This window comes from Tachypleus tridentatus, chromosome 12, assembly GCF_004210375.1.
Source record: "Tachypleus tridentatus isolate NWPU-2018 chromosome 12, ASM421037v1, whole genome shotgun sequence".
NCBI lineage: Eukaryota > Metazoa > Arthropoda > Merostomata > Xiphosura > Limulidae > Tachypleus > Tachypleus tridentatus.
In genome coordinates, this window is record NC_134836.1 from 68,723,842 (window position 1) to 68,742,870 (window position 19,029).

The following is a 19,029-nucleotide window of genomic DNA, read 5'->3' on the forward strand; positions in this document are numbered from 1 at the left end:
AAATATATTAATTATTATTCAACACAGTTTGGTATGTTGAATATAGTGGTGTCAAACTGAATTAGAAGAACATTATATGTATTTTTGAACACATTTTGGTGTCAAAATAAAGGAAAAGAGCATTATATGTACGTTGAATACATTTTGGTGTCAAACAGAATTAGAAGAACATTATATATAATGTTGAAAACAGTTTGGTGTAAAATGAAGTAGAAAACATTATATACATTGTTGAAAACATTTTGGTGTCAAACTAAAGTAGAAGTACAAGATATGTATTGTTGAATACAGTTTGGTGAGAAATGAAGTGGAAGAAAATTATATGTATTGTTGAACACAGTTTGGTGTCAGAATAAATTTGAAGAACATTATATGTATGTTGAATACAATTCCGTGTGATTAAAGGCGAAGACGGTTATATACATTGTTGAAAACAGTTTGGTGTCGAATGAGGTAAAAGAACATTTTATGTATTGTATAACATAGTTTGGTGTCAAAGTTAAGTATAAGAACGTTACATGTATTGTTGTATACAGTTTGGTGTCAAAGTTAAGTATAAGAACGTTACATGTATTTTTGTATACAGTTTGGTGTGAAATTGAAAAAGAAAAACGTTATATATATTGCTCAATATAGTTTGGTGTCAAAACTAATTTGAAGAACATTGTATGTATGTTGAACAGAGGTATCTGTCAAAATGAAGTAAAAGAACACTATGTGTATTTTTGGACACAGTTTGGTGTCAAAAGTGAAATTGAAGAATATTATATACATTGTTGAAATCAGTTTGGTGCCACAATGAAGGAAAAGAACATTAAATGAATTGTTGAAAACACGTTTGATGTCAAAATGAAGTAGAATATTATGTGTATTGTTGAACATATACTGTGTGATTATACACGTGTGTACACACTAATAATAGTACATACTGTGTCAGTATGGACGTGTGTATACAGTAATTATAGTACATACTGTGTGATTATACACGTGTGTACACACTAATAATAGTACATACTGTGTGAGTATGGACGTGTGTACACAGTAATAATAGTATATACTGTGTCAGTATGGACGTGTGTATACAGTAATTATAGTACATACTGTGTCAGTATACACATTAATAATAGTACATACTGTGTGATTATACACGTGTGTACACACTAATGATAGTACATACTGTGTCAGTATACACGTGTGTACACTCTAATTATAGTACATATTCATTTTGTTAAAAATTAAGTTAAAAGGAAGTTTTGAAGTAATATTGGAACGTGTACTTCTACAAGTGTTGTCTTCCATCTCATTTGTTTTTACTTCAATCTATTTTAAAATCTTTGAGTAGTTACGTAGTTCCAGAAACCGAGCTTTCTCTCTATTTTATGTGTATCAGTGGTAAGTGTACAGTGTTACAACGTTAAAATCAGGAGTTCTGTTCTGTGTGTGAATTGTAGGTTAAAATAAAGTAACCCAAAATTTGTTATTCGTCTTTTGATAACCCATTAACGAGTTATTTGAGCTTTTACCCCCTCCTATAGAGTTAATGGGAAACGGGATCTTCTAATGTATTAACTATATAAAAATGTATTAAATATATATAAAAATGGTGATGTAGTGTCATACATCTTCTAAAGTATTAAATATATGAATATTGACAGTGTTCGTAACATAATGGTAAAACCCTCCTAAGTATTACATATATGAAAATGGACAGTGCTGTTAATATAATGGTATACACATTCTAAAGTATTACATATACAAAAAAGGACAGTGTTGGTAGCATAAAGGCGTGTATCTTTTAAAGTATTACATGTATGAAAATGAACAGTGTTGAAAATATATTATTATACACTTTCTAAAGTATTAGATATATGAAAATGGACAGTGTTAGTAACATCGTGGCATACATCTTTTAAATTAATACATATACGAAAATGGACAGTGTTGGTAATATCATGATATATGTCTTCTGAAGTTTTACGTGTATAAAATATAAAGTGTTGGTAATATGACTGACTATGTTTTCTAAATTATTGTATATACTCGTAAAATAGACAGTGTAAACATTAAACACTCTATTCCATTAAATAAGTTTCTTATTGCAGCATACGTCTGGAAAGTGTTTTATATAACGAGACTGAATAGTTAGAGAGAGAAAAATAATATTTCTTATCATTGTGAAAATATTTTTGCCTTAAGAAGAAACATGTATAAGTTAGAAATTCGGAAACTGAGCAAAGGACGTTGTTTTAAATATAAACATTTAATATAATTTCATCAAATAATATTGTTGGAAATAGAAAAACCTGAAAAATGTTTCCTTTATAAAACGTGTTTTTAAACGTTTAGCAACATACCGGATTTTAAAATTCGTGATTCGATGCCCTGTTGTCAACAGAACGCAGATAGTCTAATGTGTAACTTTGTGTTTAAAATCAACAAGAACGAACCTTAAAGAGTATACTAACTACGTTAGATAAATCTTGAAGAAATTCGCCAACCAAAGAAGTGTAATATACTAAGTATAAAAAAATAACAAGTTCTTATTAATAAATACTGATAAATACAATCTAAAAGTTCAAATATTTACTATTACAAGCATTAGTGTTGGTCCTCTGTGATCCGATGTGATTATTTTTAACGTATTATGCCATTCTTAAGTGTATTTTCTCTCTGCAGCATTTTTCAATTATAAGATCAGAGAAACGAACGACACGACAATACAACAAAACATTCTTTATGAAAGATAAGTCTTATGAAGATCAACGTCCACAAAAGTAATTTAATAAGTCTCCTAAAGGATGATGATATTTTATCATCAGTGTTTCCAAATACTGTTATAAAGCAAAGTTTGTTTTCTAACCCTTGATTAACCTTTTTTGTACAACGATAGGTATACAGACAAAGTTGTGTAACACAATGTTTAATACATCTGAGTCGTGCATAAAAACAACACTTTTTATGTAAACAGTCCTTACACATGTTACATATACAAAGTTGTGTAAAACATTGTGTCATACATTTGAGCCATGCATAAAAACAACACTGTTTACGTAAACAGTCCTAACACATGTTACACATGTAAAGTTGTGTAATACAACGTTTCATACATGTGAGTCGTACAAAAACACAATATCGTTAAGGAAACACTCCTTACAGGTGTTACACATAAAAAATTGTGTAACAATGCTTCATAGCGTAGAGACTAGACTGAACAAAAGTGTGTTTTATGACGTAGAGTCTAAACTAAATCAAAATATGTTTTATAACGTAGAAACAACACTACAGAAAAATTTGTTTTATAACGTTGAGACTTGACCGAAACAAAATGTTTTATAACGTTGAAACTAGACTAAATCAAAATATGTTTCTCAACGTAGAGACTACAATAAATCAAAATATCTTTTATAACATAGAGACTACACTAAATAAAAATGTTTGTAACTCAGAGACTAGACTAAATTAAAAAATGTTTTATAACGTAGAGACTAGATTTAATCAAAATATGTTTCTTAACGTAGAGACTACAATAAATCAAAATATCTTTTATAACGTTGAGACTAGACCAAATCAAAATATCCTTTATAACGTAGAGACTACAATAAATCAAAATGTCTTTTATAACGTTGAGACTAGACTAAATTAAAATATGTTTCTCAACGTAAAGACTACACTGAATAAAAATATATTTGTAACTCAGAGACTAGACTAAATCAAGATATAATTTTAACATAGAGACCAGATTGAATTAAAATATGTTTCTTAACGTAGAGGCTAGACTGAATCAAATTATGTTTTATAATGTAGAGACCGCACTGAATTAAAATACATTTTATAACGTAAAGACTACATTAAATCAAAATGTTTTAAAACGTAGAGACTAGTGTAAAGGAAAATATGTTTTATACCGCAAAGACAACATTGATTTAAAATATATTTTATTAGGTAGAGACTATAATAAATCAAAATATGTTTTATAACGTAGAGACAACATTGATTTAAAATATATTTTATTAGGTAGAGACTATAATAAATCAAAATATGTTTTATAACGTGGAGACTAGACTAAATCAAAATATGATTTATACCATAGAAACTAGAACTGAATCAAAATACGTTTTATAACGTAGATACTACACTAAATCAAAATATGTTTTATAACACAGATACTACACTAAATGAAAATGTTTTATAACGTTGAGACTACACTAAATCAAACTACGTTTTATAGCGAAGACTAGACTAAATCAAAATAGGTTTTATAAAGTTGAAAGTAGACTGAATCAAAATGTTTTATAACCTAGAGACTAGACTAAATTAAAATGTTTTATGATGCAGAGACTAGAGTATAAAAAGCACGAATATTAACGTTATTAGGTAATAAGGAATTAATAGGGTAAAAACACAAGTATTGGTGTAATCGGATAATAAGGAGTTAACAAGGTAACAACATCAGTACTGATGTTTTCAATCTGCGAAAGATTTAAAGTAGTACAAAACTTATGGATCAAAGATTATACTTATTATTTTTATAACAACACAATAGAGATTGCGTTAGTTTCGGAAGAATTGGATGATTTACGTGTGTGTGGAGGAGGGGGTGGTAATTTAAGATAATTAAATTTAAATCAATAAATTAGTTCCAGTGAAGCCGGTACATTCCTAGAGCTACACATTTTAACCGGGGTTACATTTACCGTGAACAGTAACAACTACAGAACTATAACTACCAACTCTCATGCTGCTGTCAAACAGAGTTACTGGTTAAACTTACTATGAACACATCTCTGGTTAGTAATGAACAGTAACCACAACTCAGCTATAGTGGTGATGAAGAGTGCAGATAGTTTGATGTTCTTCGAATCGTGCCACATGAAGGAAAAAATGTCCATAACTAGTATAGGAAAAAAAACGTCACTGAAGATGTTAGCAATGTTTGGTGTTGGTGTACGAATATAATGATGGAATTAACGTTTGGTGCACGAATTTAACTGAGGATATTAGCAACGTGTTATGGACGAATCTAACTGAGAATATTATTTACGTTTGATGTAAGAATCTAACTAAAGAAAGACATATTAGCAACGTTTGGTGCACAAGCGTACGCGCAATGCTCACACCTTCTTACTGAACTTGTTTGATCAGCGAGTGAAGTGGCTAAGCACTCACTAGCACAAATTTATTGGACATGCGCAGGTAATTGTTATGACTTATTTTGAAAGGAATGAAGAGGATTTGAGATCGCGATACTGAGAAATTCGAAACTTAGGTAACACTGTACAAAAACGCATCTAGTTTTGTTTTAACATAACATAATTCAGACAGATAAAATAAGACCTGTTACAGAAAAAAACAACATTCAAATACTGAAACCCAAAATGAATTTCATTTATCGAGATAAAATGTTGTTTTTTTTTTTTCATAGAAAGGTTTCTCCACCGCCCTCTTATCGGCGTCAGAGGGCATCTAATGTAAATCTAATGGAAAATGGTGGTTGGTTGAGATTACGAAACAGTTCGAAACTTAATTTGATTTCTATTTTCCATTTAATATAATAGAGCACCAAACAGGCAAGAAAAACAGGTTAACGCTGTGTCAAGAGTAGTGTTGATATTGTTCTTATTCGAAAATATTTTTCAAAAATATATATGTGTATACAAGTAGGGAGAAGTGTGTATGTTTCAGCCAGGATTAGTTTCCCAACTGGCTACTTCCAAGTTCGTCTGAAATAAAGGCTGAGAAATCCACCTCACAGGGTGGTCACTAATTCGCCTTTTCCGCTTTCATTCAATATACTTTTTATATTAAAAGCAGATGTTAGCTTATTACGAGATGACATAATTAAATTTAACAGCCGTATTTAGTTTCTTGTGCATGTACGAAAATTTGTTAGCTTGGTGAAAAACATGAAATTACAGCTTTATGGATAATTGAAAAATCGATAGGTGGAAATGAACCTTCATTAACATATCAAAAATACTGCCTCAGTGAGTTAAGATATTTCGTTGATAATTGTTAACCCACAGCATTTGGAGGTCTAGGTAAGTTGGTGATTGTTAGCATATTATAGTTATAGGCCTAGATAAGTTTATGATTATTATCCCACTGTATATATAGGATTAGATAAAATTTTTCCACAGTTATAGGCCTAGGTAAGCTGCTAATTATTAACTTTTTGTATCTATAGGTCTAGGTAGCTGATAATTGTTAACATTTTTGTATCTATAGGCCTAGATAAGAATCATTTACTCACCGTATTATAAAAAAGTAAATCAAAATTGAAGTGTTAGGTTATTTTTGTATTTAAGTCCGAGTTTCTGGAGTAACTAATCACTTTTCGATTCGTAATACGATAAATACTTTGCTAGTGTGTGTGGTTTTATCTTATACTTTTGTTATTCGACAGTTGCAAAATGTGTCAATATGATTTACATTTTGAAAATATGTATAAACGTTTATGAAGAAAGAATAATCTACAATATATTTTATTTTTAATATTCTTCTTACTGTTATGATTGTCCTTTATGGCGAGATGATTATGTAATTAATGTTAAGAATTTTATTGTTTTGAATAATTATTTTAACACTGTTAACATGAAGTTTGAGGTAAAACTGCTGTCTCTATGTACATGGTGGCCCGTAAGTCCATACCCATCCTTATGTTATTATGTTATATTCAATTATGATGATGAGTTGAAGGCAGCGTTACCGCGGCATTTGGAACAATAACCCTTGCTATGTTGAGGAAAATGTCTCACAGAACATGGCGTCGCATAATATGCAGCGAGAATGAGGGACAACACACAGATACACTAGATACATAAGATATATGGATGGGTAGGGACTTACGGGCCACCCTGTATAATTTACATAATTAGTAGAGTGTCACATAAACTTAATTACAAAGGCTTAGGAAAGCAACATTATTGTTAATACTGTTACAGGATTAGCGGTCGAATTATATCCAGTCGAAAAACAATGTTGTAATCAATAAAATTTTTAAATATTATAGTTCAGTTTGTTAGAAGCAAATAATAACTAAGTATTATCCATAAATGCTTAATCTACTAATAGTTAGCTTAATTTTATATGATTTACCTGAATTATGTAAAGAAGAGGTCACATTTTCTGGACTTCAGATTTTATTGGTCAGAAGAGGTTTTTCGATCACTGAAAGCTGTATTACTGTTTATATTACAACAACTCCATCTAATTCATGTAGACTATAACCATTTGACCAGTGATAGCTGTACTTATTGTTAGTAGTTACCATTGTTTGGAATTCAGCTTGCCTAGTTCTAAAGACTGAAATTACTCAAATTTCTCTTTACAAGATAGTTTTTTTTGATAAAAAAAATGACATCAACTGTCTTTAACAGTATTTTGCTAATTTAATCATCGAATATTTGAATTATACGATCAAAAAGATAAACACATTACCTAACATTGAATCAATTTGGATGTCAGGAGCTAAAATACTTTAGTTAAGATTAGTCAAGTTGGGTAAGGAGTTGAAGTCCTTACCGAAGATTGATTCAACTTCGGGGTCAGGAGCTAAATATTTTAGTTAAGATTGCGTTAAGATTTAAAGGTAAGTGGTTAAATTCCTTTCCTTAGATTGAGTCAAGTTTGGTTAACGAGTAACCGAGGTATTATGAAACTTTTACAACGGGAAGGACTGCAATGATTAGTTTAACATTTAATACATATTTATAGCGTGACATCTTCCACCAATTACAGGAGAGAGAAGAACTCTCTCATGATATTACATCACTTTTCAAAACTTCCTTAAATCAAGCTACAATCAGGAGAACTGTATAGGTTATCTTCTCCAGGTCTCGTCATGTTTGATGAATTACGAGGTTTTGAAAAGGAAGTTAGCGTTATATACAACCCGTTGAACACATTTTAAGATGCAGTTTCATTTCTGATAACGAGTCTGGTCCTTGTTAAGTAGGAATGAAAAAATTTTTTTGACATTATCGTATTCAAGAAACGACCCAAAGACTTTAACGCTCAGAACTTCATCGTTACACTTGATGAATTAAGTTGCATAATAATTCACTTTACAAACCACATGATTTCATTAAGTTTTTTCTCTGCTCAGATCCGCTCTGCAGTTTTTGTGGTCTGTATTTCGTCAATAAGCTTTTATATCAGAAAAATTATTTAGCATGAGGAGGTATTCTTGCAAAAAACAGAGTTTTAATGACTTCATTTTGTTTTCTTTAAAGTGAAAATCAATAGCACGAAAGTATCACGTTTCTTTATAATACTTGTCTCGAAAGAAGTAATTATAAAGTTTAAAGCATTTATACGTCTCTTTTATCTCATGTATCGTTCAAAACTAGACCATGTTAGGATATTTCAGTAGATATACATGCATTTGTTAGAGTGTTTAAAGAAACTACTTATATTACACTTTTACTATAGATGCTGGTTCGCATTATTAGATCAGTATATGGATTTAAGATTAACCTAAATCTTAAAATAATAAATTACCCAAAAGTGATTAGTAAGCATAATGAAAATTAATTGACGTTTAGATCTGTTCAAACAAATTGTAAGTTACCTACATAAAATAACTTTTATTATGCTAGAAACATTGTTGGGCAATTTATTATTATATTAGCTTAATGTCTTTCACTACACACGAAACACTAGACTTCCCGAGTAAGTCGAATACTGTATTTTGTATTTGTTTACCAAGAATGATATAGTTAATATCAGACCTTTCAAACTATTTATATCAGAAAACTGAAGTTAATTAGCTCTACTAATTACTGGTCTCATGTTTAGTTTTGATGTAGCTCGTTCTGATCGGAAGTCAATAGTTAGAAAACAAAGTTATCGATTAAGACAAAACATTGATGTTGTGTTGATGTAACACACAAATATTTTTGTACCCTTTAAAATTACACATTTCAACAACAATTAGTAGAAGAAGTACAAAGTTCATAAACTACTTTAGATTACAAAGAAGTGTGAGACGATGAGGGTTGAAGGAAGGAAACACAAAATGGTTGAAAACATCGAGATTAGAAATGTAACTAAATACACGATGACATCTTTGAAGAATAGTGTTCAGAGTTTGTAATTTTTAAAATAACTTATATAAAAGTTATATGTTAATATATTATATGTTAATGTGTTATATGTAACTATGTTAATGTTATATATTAATAATGTATGTAAATATGTTATATGTTAATATATTACATGTAAATAAGTTATATGTTAATATGTTAATACAGTTTTCTGTACATTGAAACCGTTTATGTGTTTCACTTCCTTTTATGGAATAAACATAATCACTATATGTAGTGTTCTCATTGTAATTTGAGCTCACGGTATTCGTGTCTTTATTTTGACAGAAATGCTGTTGTTTTTTACACTGATTTACTATATTTCTTACCTTACTTTTATGGTAATACTGCTGTTTCTTACGCTGGTTTATTATATTTCTTACATTAGTTTCTCAAGAACGTCGTCTCTGCAGTACAGTTCTACTATTGTTACGTCATTTTGTAGCTACTGTAATACAGGTAAGTCGATATGCTGAGTAAACTACTTAATTCATGTGAAGAAGTAAGACGACACTTACAACAATCGAAAACAAACCCAAAGGCATGTACTACCACACTTCAGCTCTTGCAAAGAATCGAGTTACTGTTTACTAAAGACCGTGGACCTTTGAAAGACATGCCTATCTTCCCCTCACTGATCTCTTAGTTTCTTTGCAAGATCACTAAGAACTACTGGCAAGATCAGTTCGTTCCTTTATATTTATTTAGTTATTTATCTAAGTCTGGGTCTTCAAAGAAGGTTATAGTCTGGTCTAAATACACTGGTTTTGGAAATCTATTAATATACAGTCTTTTCTTTCAGTAGTTTCAAAGACTAAAAATCATAGTTGGGAACACAAAATCAGTCTCAATGATGTTACGTTAGAACACGATGTTTGATAGTAATGAAGCAAGAACAGAGTTATATTTGTTATTAGTGTCGTTGTTACGTTAATATAGGATATTTAACAAAATTATTTATGTGTTTATCACTCGTATCACCTTTTGTTTCTTACCTCAGTTTCATTAATCGACTGGTGTGAAGTAATATTCATAACAAACTTTCTTTTGGACAATTCTCACATGATTTAATTATGGTTCAGTTTCCAATTTTTAGAAACGTGATTTCCTAGAGACGTTACCTGTTTTAGATGTTAATATCTGTAATTTGGTCAATTAGTTATGAATTATTAATTACATTTCACTATATGTAGAAGTTTATTTCTAGTTTGACTTCTGACCAACTAGGACATTAAAGTCTCAAAATGCCAACTACTGACAACATGTAAGCATGCGAGTCAGCAGCACCCACAGCCCCAAGGAAGATATTCAGATATTTGAACCAACTGAACGTACACAGTGACGTTATATTTTGGATCTTCGGATCATCAGTCCAATTCTCTAACCTTATGACGACCATTGACTTCATGTTAGGTTCTGAAGAAACTCTTTGTGTATGTAGGTAGATATATTATTGCTAAAGATAAGTGCTAGAAACGTGAATAAAGGTAGGTAAATTATCGCTCAAGGTAGGTGCTATAAATGTGAATAAAAGTAGCTATATTAGGCGCTTCCCAGTCTCCTCAATTCTTATCTTTACCCTCAGCTTTAGCTGTTTAGCAAACTTACCATTGCATAAATATTTATCCTCTGGTATATGTTGTTTCATTATGTAAATATATAAAAGATAATGTGGTTCCTGGAAAACATGAGAGGTAATGAATGATGAGTCTAGTTTTGTAAACATGATAAGTACATTTGGAGTCTAGTTTTGTAAACATGATAAGTACATTTGGAGTCTAGTTTTTTTAAATATGAGAAATAATAAATGTGGAATATAGTTTTGTAAGCATTGAGAGATAATGAATGTTGAATCTAATTTTGTAAAAATGAAATGTAATGAATGTGGAGTGGAGTTTTATAAGCATGAAAGACAATAGATTTGGAATTTAGGTTTGTAAACATGAGAGATAAATACATTCAGAGTCTAGTTTTATAAACAATAATGAATGTTGAGTCTAGTTTTGTAAACATGAAAAATAGTAAATGTAGAATCTTGTTTTATAAACATGAAAGATAATAGATTTGGAATTTTGGTTTGTAAGTTTTATAAACAATAATGAATGTTGAGTCTAGTTTTGTAAACACGAAAGGTAATAAATGTAGAGTCTTGTTTTATAAACATGAGAGATAATGAATGTTGAGTCTAGTTTTGTAAACATGAAAAGTAATAGTTGTGGAGTCTTGCTTTATAAACATAAAAGATAATATATTTAGAATTTAGTTTTATAAACATGCGAGATAATACATTTAGAGTCTAGTTTTATAAACATGAGAGATAATGATATTGGATCTAGTTCTATCTTAATAATCAATAAATTGCATCACTTGAACTAAAAATCGATACAAAAATATTAAGTTCTATATTATATCTGTGATCGTTTCAACACATAAGAACCCCAACCTGAAGCTATTAGGAAGTTGTCGTTAGATCCATCCAAAGCTGCCTATTTCAAGCATGGATACACATAAATGAATACAGAAAATTATTTACAAACTTGAGTTTAAAGTTGTTTATCAAGTAGTGGTTTTAAAATAGTAACAAATAAAACAAAGGCTGATCTAGATCGGAATATATATATTTTTATATTTATCTCTTTTACGGAAGTAACAAATTGAAGTGATTTGTAATAACACTTAAACAATATTTTATAATGCATTGTAGTGAAGTTCACGATACAATAAGCTAATAGTAATGGTTAAGTCGGATGATAAGAGAATGTTTTTCTCATTAGAATTTGACATTTTATTGTGAAAAAGTAATGTTCGAAAGATAATATGTTACTGTGTAGTCAGGAGTGTGGAAAGGAAAAAATAAACACCGACCAACGACGAGAGAAGTAGAAAGAACGTAATCTCAGTCTAACGTCGTCTGTACGTAGCCTTGATGTACTTCGCACACACAGCGGATTTATCTCATGTCTCATTTCCTCTAGTCACAGCGTTTTGTAGGCAGTTAGGAAGCATGAGATGTGAAATTACCTGTTGAAAGACAATGGAGAGGTTGGTTACAAAGATTAAACAATTAAAAAACAAACTGTCTCGTTAGTCAGTTTGTCAAACACTTTTCAGCAAAAAATATTTATTAGGTGGCCTCTTTTCTGTAAGATGGATCGTGTTTCTCTCTGTCTGTTTGGATTTAACCTGTGATAACTTTTAACCTTTCGGGATTTCTCAGGTTAAACCACATAAAATTAAAGAAACCCCTTTCTCTACTAAAGTTCTCATTAAATCTGTTATTTCTCATTGATTTTTAACGGACCCAATTCTCTTTACGAAACATTCTTAGAGGCAAGGGTCATGTACGTGGATAAATGATCTCTAGTGTCGTACTCTTCAAGGTAGTACTGTTTGTGTCTTTAACACTGTAACAGTGTTAATAATTATTATGCAGTAAATAGTGTCATACTATTCAAAGTAGTACTGTTTGTGTTAAAGACTATTTACTGTATACCAGTTATTAGTGTCGTACTCTTCAAGGTAGTATTGTTCATGGTTTAACGTTATATCCTTTAAATGTTATTTATGAAATATATTTATATATTTTGAAAACTATTTATGACTAATCTTTATGTATTTAAAACATCACAGCAAATATACAGTAAAATACTTTGTAACCAAAGTCCGGGTTTATCTAGTTTACACTTTATATAACATTAATACCTAATCTGGTTTTATCTAGTTTACCTTTTATATAGTATTAATACCCAATCTGGGTTTATTTAGTTTATATTTTATACAGTACTAATACCTAATCTGGATTTATCTAGTTTACCCTTTATATAGTATTTATACCTAATCTGGTTTATTTAGTTTATGTTTTATAAAGTATTAATGTCTAATCTGCGTTTATCTTGTTTATACTTTATATAGTATTAATACATAATCTCGAATTACCTTGCTTATAATTTATAGAACATTAATACGTTCTCCAAATCAGTCTAGTTTCTACTGTTGTAACGTGTTGTATCGTTATTGGAATTATTTTACATTATTTTGTTACTGTATTAGTTTCTTTCTTTCTTGTTGTTTGTTACAGGATATTTTCACCTCTATACTAGTATAGGCTAATGTTGACAAACAAAATTGTTCCTCTTAATGGAATTTCTTTACTAACCAAGAGATTAAATGAAGTCTATATTTTATTACAGTATCGATTTCATCATGGAGTTTATCCGTGTTTATCTAGGGTTAGTATAAGGACGAAACAGTAGTAATGATATTATTTTTAGAAGTTTCATCACTTTTTATAGTCATTATTTAAGATAAGTATAAATTATGAAAGTTTTGCAGCTATGTGTCTCTCAAACACAGCGGTTTGTTCCTGAGCTATTATAGTCAAAAGTGCACAGTTCTGTTTTCTCGGTCCCACTTTGTTCTTAAACATTCCATGTATACAACACACGTTCTTTGAAAACTCAGTGCCGAATAGTGGAACCAAGAACGTCCTTTTCTTGTCTTCTTATTGTTATGCAAATTTGATAATTCAGGCCGAGAATGTTTGCGTATTCTTCCATCTTATTGTATTCTTCGTTCTTTGCGAGTGCAGTTTGGGCTGGACACACAGTTGTGACAATAACTGCAGCACTGTTACAGCCGATTGTTGACGTATGCAAATCTCTCTTAATATGAAGCATCAAATATCCATATTCCAAGTTTCTCAACTTCAGCTAAGGCTTGGTAATGCGAGAATGAACTTGAACCAAGTTTTCAGATCATGTTAGTAAAGTTTTCAAGTTACTAAAGTTTGTAGGAATAGATGTTAATATACGTTTATAAAGATATGAGTAAACGTCCTAAGCCTAAAGTACCTCGTACTAAAGTATCCATGTACTTTCAAATTCAATTAATTTTAGTGAGGTCATAAAATATAGTTATTGTTACCTCGCAATAAATCAGTTATAACAGTGTTTGTAAAATCTCTGATAGCACAAACTTAACAGTGAAAGAAAATGTCAGCAAGAATTTTTTTCAAATTATGAAAAAAACAAAAGACAATATGATAAAAGTTGTACTACACCACAGATTATTTTTATCACACTCTATTTAATTTGATTCTGTGCATTTCAAACTCCGACCCAAAGAAATGTAGCGTTTCAGTCCAATATTCCGTTTGTAGCAAGTAATTGCTCAGGAAGTCATACGTTCCATGCAAGCATTCATCACAGTTATTAGGCCTAAGAAGTTCCTTTCTTTCATCAAACTACATTAAAGCTAGGACTCACCACAAATGTTTGGTTTAATAAACTTTCTTTCAGCAGGATACAATACCGCTAGGATTCAACACAGTTTTTAAGTCTAATAAACTTCTTTATTCCGCCTGGCTACATTACTGCTAGGACTCATCACAGTTATTAGGCCAAATAAATTTCTTTCTTTTGCCAGGATAAAATACTGCTAAGACTTATCATCACTGTTAGGCCTAATAAGCTTCTTTCTTTTTCCAGGCTAGGATTCATTGCAGTTGCTATGTCTAATAAGTTTATTTCTTTGAAAAGGATACAATACAGTAAGATGCATCACAGTCGTTAGGCCTAATAACTTTCTTTACAATACTGAATATTGTCTTTGGATCTTCCATAAAAACCATAAATAACACGCCATAACTTCCAGCAACTCTACGTGATTTTAAATGAAACTATTTCATCAAACATTAAAAACAATATAGCATAGCGTACAGTGTCTGTTGATGATACACAGACAGTATGTTTTACTATGCTGCTTCTAAACGATATATTCATATTTTGTGAGAAAAATAAGAAAAACGAATAAAAATTCCAGTAATCTGACAATGATGAACCACGTTCATATTCCAATGACATTCCAGTCTCTGTGTTATCACTGGAACGTTGCTCTTTGAAACGTAACATCGTAATGCCCTTCACATAAATTTGATTAACACTCCTACGAAAAGTGGGGCCTAATAGGCCCCAGAGCAACTTGAAATGTTATTAATATTAGGCTAATAATTTTGTATTTAAATGAAATTGCCATTTAAATCGCATGGCCAAGCGCGTAAGGCGGGCGACTCGTAATCCGAGGTTCGCGGGTTTGCGCCCGCGTCGCGCTAAACATGCTCGCATTCCCAGCCGTGGGGGTGTATAATGTGACGGTCAATCCCACTATTCGTTGGTAAAAGAGTAGCCCAAGAGTAGGCGGTGGGTGGTGATGACTAGCTGCCTTCCCTCTAGTCTTACACTGCTAAATTAGGGACGGCTAGCACAGATAGCCCTCGAGTAGCTTTGTGCGAAATTCCAAAACAAAAACCATTTAAATCCATTAATGAATGGATTAACGAGATTCCCACTGTCCCTATCTACTATCTAGCGAAACCACAGCCAGGGGAACGGGCTTGGAGAAATCAGGACTAGAAACGTCTTTTCGTAGGAGTGTTAAAAGGATCGCTTGTCCCTCTGGCAGACACTATGGAAAATGATAAGATAAAACTACTGAGTCGTAAGAAATGCTAGCATACCTTCTAATAACAATTCTATAGGCTTAAAGAAAACAACGCAATTAAAATAAACTTGCGTATTTGACATAAATCTAGGAAGACTCAGATTTTCCATACTAAGGGGGTTTATTTATTACAAATATATTTCTATCTTAAGATCAACGTTTGTCAGAAATTCCAGGGTTAACATTTCAGGTGTTGAAGCGCTACTGCTTCTTAAAAACTTCCCAAACAACTGTTGTTGCTGTTATATTTTATTTGTTTCTGTACAAATCTCACTACATAGTTTGTTTATTTACGTTTTCGGCTGTTAGACAATATCAATAACATTTTGAAAATAGTTAGTCGTAGGTGACGAATAACATTGAGATTGTATTTGTGTGTGACTAAATTCGACAGAATCGAATCTTTGTAGGAGCAGAATATAGCAAACTCTTCACGGTAAAAAAAAAGAAAAAATCATTAGCATGTGAGCATGAGGAATAATTCGGAGATTACTGATGCTCATAAGAAATAGAAAGAAATTAATCTGCGTAAAAACAAACGTTACACCATTTACAGGATCGATTATATGATAAGAATTGATTGTGTTACAGAAACAGAAAAGTGGTTATTTGTGGAAAGAAAGGTAAAGTGAGATAATGTAGAATCAAGAGGAGAAATTTCCTAAAGAAGTGTGTGGAAACTATGTGAAAGTTCGCGAAAAACGATGAATACCTGATTTCTTAAGAAACTAGAATGGGTTGAGTTTACTTGATATGAGAACAAACAGTAAATAATAGCAACAGTGTTGTAGAAAAACGGTTGTCGGTTCTTTACACAGAAAAACAGAGAACTGGTTCTGTCTATTAAGGCGAGAGAACAAACACCATATAGTAAGGAGAAAGGACTGGCTACTATAGAGAAAAGAAAGAACTTATTCTCTATTATATCGAGTAATCGTCGGTTGTTTTTGTAACGAGATGGATTGATTTTATGTTGAATCAAAACAGATAACTGGTACAAAATATAATATCTTCTTGACTTCCTTTTTACCACGAAAATTCGATAACGACATTCTTGCTAGTCCTGCACCCTCTAACTTGTCCTTTTAAAGACTGAATGGTCCTTGTCTAGTTACTTGGACTGTGCCTCTATATGACTCAAGAATTAACATAACAATATCAATAAAATAACATGACAATATCAATAACAATATCCATTAAAGGGAGTGTGGACATCCATTCACAGCGAAGAAGAGAATAAGTTTCATTTGTTGAATCATTGTAAATTATTTTTATTTGATTGAAATTCTAAGAAAACTGTGACATATTTTGAATATAAACTAACAGGTTCAGTAGTTTTTCTTCGGTCATTTCCTGAATGTTGTAACAAATAAAATCATACAAATCATCAAACCAGCGGAATACAGCAATAAACGGAACTAAATGAAAGTTTAGCAGAAAAACAAAATATTCTAGTGAGGTAAGAGTCCACAACTATAAAACAACAAAGCAAATAAACAATTAATAACTATTTATGGTTTTTGTATTTCGCGCAAACCTACTTCAAGGCTTTCTGCGCTAGTCGTCCCTAATTTAGCAGAGTAAGACTAGAGGGAAGGCAGCTAGTCATCACCACTTGTATGACCACTTTGATGGAAAGTTAGTGAGTAATTTTTACCAATGAGTAGTGGGATTGATCGTCATACGAGGGCTGTTCAAAAAATACGCGGACTGTTTGAATTGCGCGGCTCCAGTTGGTTCCAGGGGAATCCGCTTGGTGTCGCTAGGTTCGCACAGATCAGCTGATTACGACGCCATTTCCCGATTGCAGATATCTTCAATTGTGTATTAGCTACGCGGTTTTAAGTGAAGTGCGATTTTTTTCGTTTGGCGGATTTCAGAATGAATGACTTGAAGGAGCAACGACTTGTTGTGATATTTGGTGTTAAACTTAAAAAATCTGCGACTGAAACTTTTGCTATGCTTAACCCGGCTTACGGTGATGTTGCTATGAAGTGTACGGCATGTTTCAAGTGGCATGAACGTTTTAAGGATGGTCGACAGTCCATTGAAGATTATGAGTGTCCTGGACGTCCTTCCACGTCAACTGACGACCTACACGTCGACAAAATCAACACCCTGGTGCGGGCAAATCGACGTCTGACTGTCAGGGAGCTTGCTGAAGAGTGTGGGATATCAGTTAGATCTTGTTATGAGATTTTGACCGAAAAATTGAAGATGCACCGCGTTGCTGCGAAATTCAGCCCTCAGAACTCGTGAGTTTTTGGCCAAACACTCGATCACTGTTCTTCCCCACCCCCCCTACTCACCTGACCTTGCTCCTTGCGATTTTTTCTTGACCCTCGGATTACGAGTCGGACGCCTTAATACACTTGGCCATACCGGGCCACTTTATAGTGATAAACGGAAAATTTCTTCACTGGGTCATAATATTTATTTAAATATTAATAACTTTCTTATCAATAATCGTACCCGTTTAGTTTGGTTTGTTATTAACATTCTGTGGATAATTCATGAATAACCCTGTAGTTATTAATATTCAAACTCTTTCTCACGAATATTCGTTAAACTCTTTCTTCCTGATTAATGATAATCTGTTTTGCTTTACTATTTAGTAAAATGTTTACATGGTTACTAACAATCTGTTTCACTTTATTATTTAGTAAAATGTTTACCTTGTTACTTACAACCTGTTTTACTTTAGTATTTGGTAAAATGTTTACCTGGTTACTTACAGTCTGTTTTACTTTATTATTTAGTAAAATATTTACCTGGTTACTTACAGTCTGTTTTACTTTATTTAGTGAAATGTTTACCTGGTTACTTACAGTCTGTTTTACTTTTTTATTTAGTAAAATGACTATCCAGTTGAATGTATTCTTCGTGTTTACAAAACAGATTTATTATCTAGTATAATTATTACTAATTACTTACAAATCGATTTTTTTATCATGTATTCAAAAATTTACCTCATTGTTTATAAAACTGTTATTTAATAGATTGCTTTGGTTGGACATATATATATTTTGCCTGAATATTTAATATCCTGCTTTATTTTGTTATTTAATATTTTGTTTTAGTTTGTTATTTAACAGTTTGTTTGTTTGTTTGTTAGTTTAACAGAGTGTTTTAGTTTGTTATTCAATAGACTTGTTTCATTGAGTTTTTCGTAATTTTGTCACTAGATTACTTCGGTTGGATTTTTAGTCGACTGCTTTGATTAATTATTTAGTGAACTACTTTATTTGGGTGATTAGTATACTTTTTTATTTGATTATTTAATATAGTACCTTATTTGGTTAGTTAGTGTAGTGTTTAATTTGGTTATTTGGTAGACTGCTCTATTTTGTTATCTAGTGCACAACTGTGGTTTGTTATCTCACAGACTGCTTTGGTTTGTTATCTAGTAGACTACTTTGGTTGGGTATTTACTAAACTAGTTTATTCA

At 31.4% G+C, this 19,029-nt stretch overlaps 1 protein-coding gene across 1 annotated transcript in view; it reads right to left on the minus strand.

Annotated features, from left to right (window-relative positions):
* The window catches only part of LOC143233499 (cell adhesion molecule Dscam1-like), a 79,889-nt gene extending 74,771 nt beyond the window's left edge, over nt 1-5,118 (minus strand). The window contains exon 1 of the mRNA XM_076469785.1: nt 4,772-5,118. Within this exon, the coding sequence (XP_076325900.1) occupies nt 4,772-4,889 (118 nt within the window). The 5' untranslated portion in view covers nt 4,890-5,118. The remainder of the gene's footprint in view (nt 1-4,771) is intronic.
* Nucleotides 5,119-19,029: the final 13,911 nt, after the last annotated feature.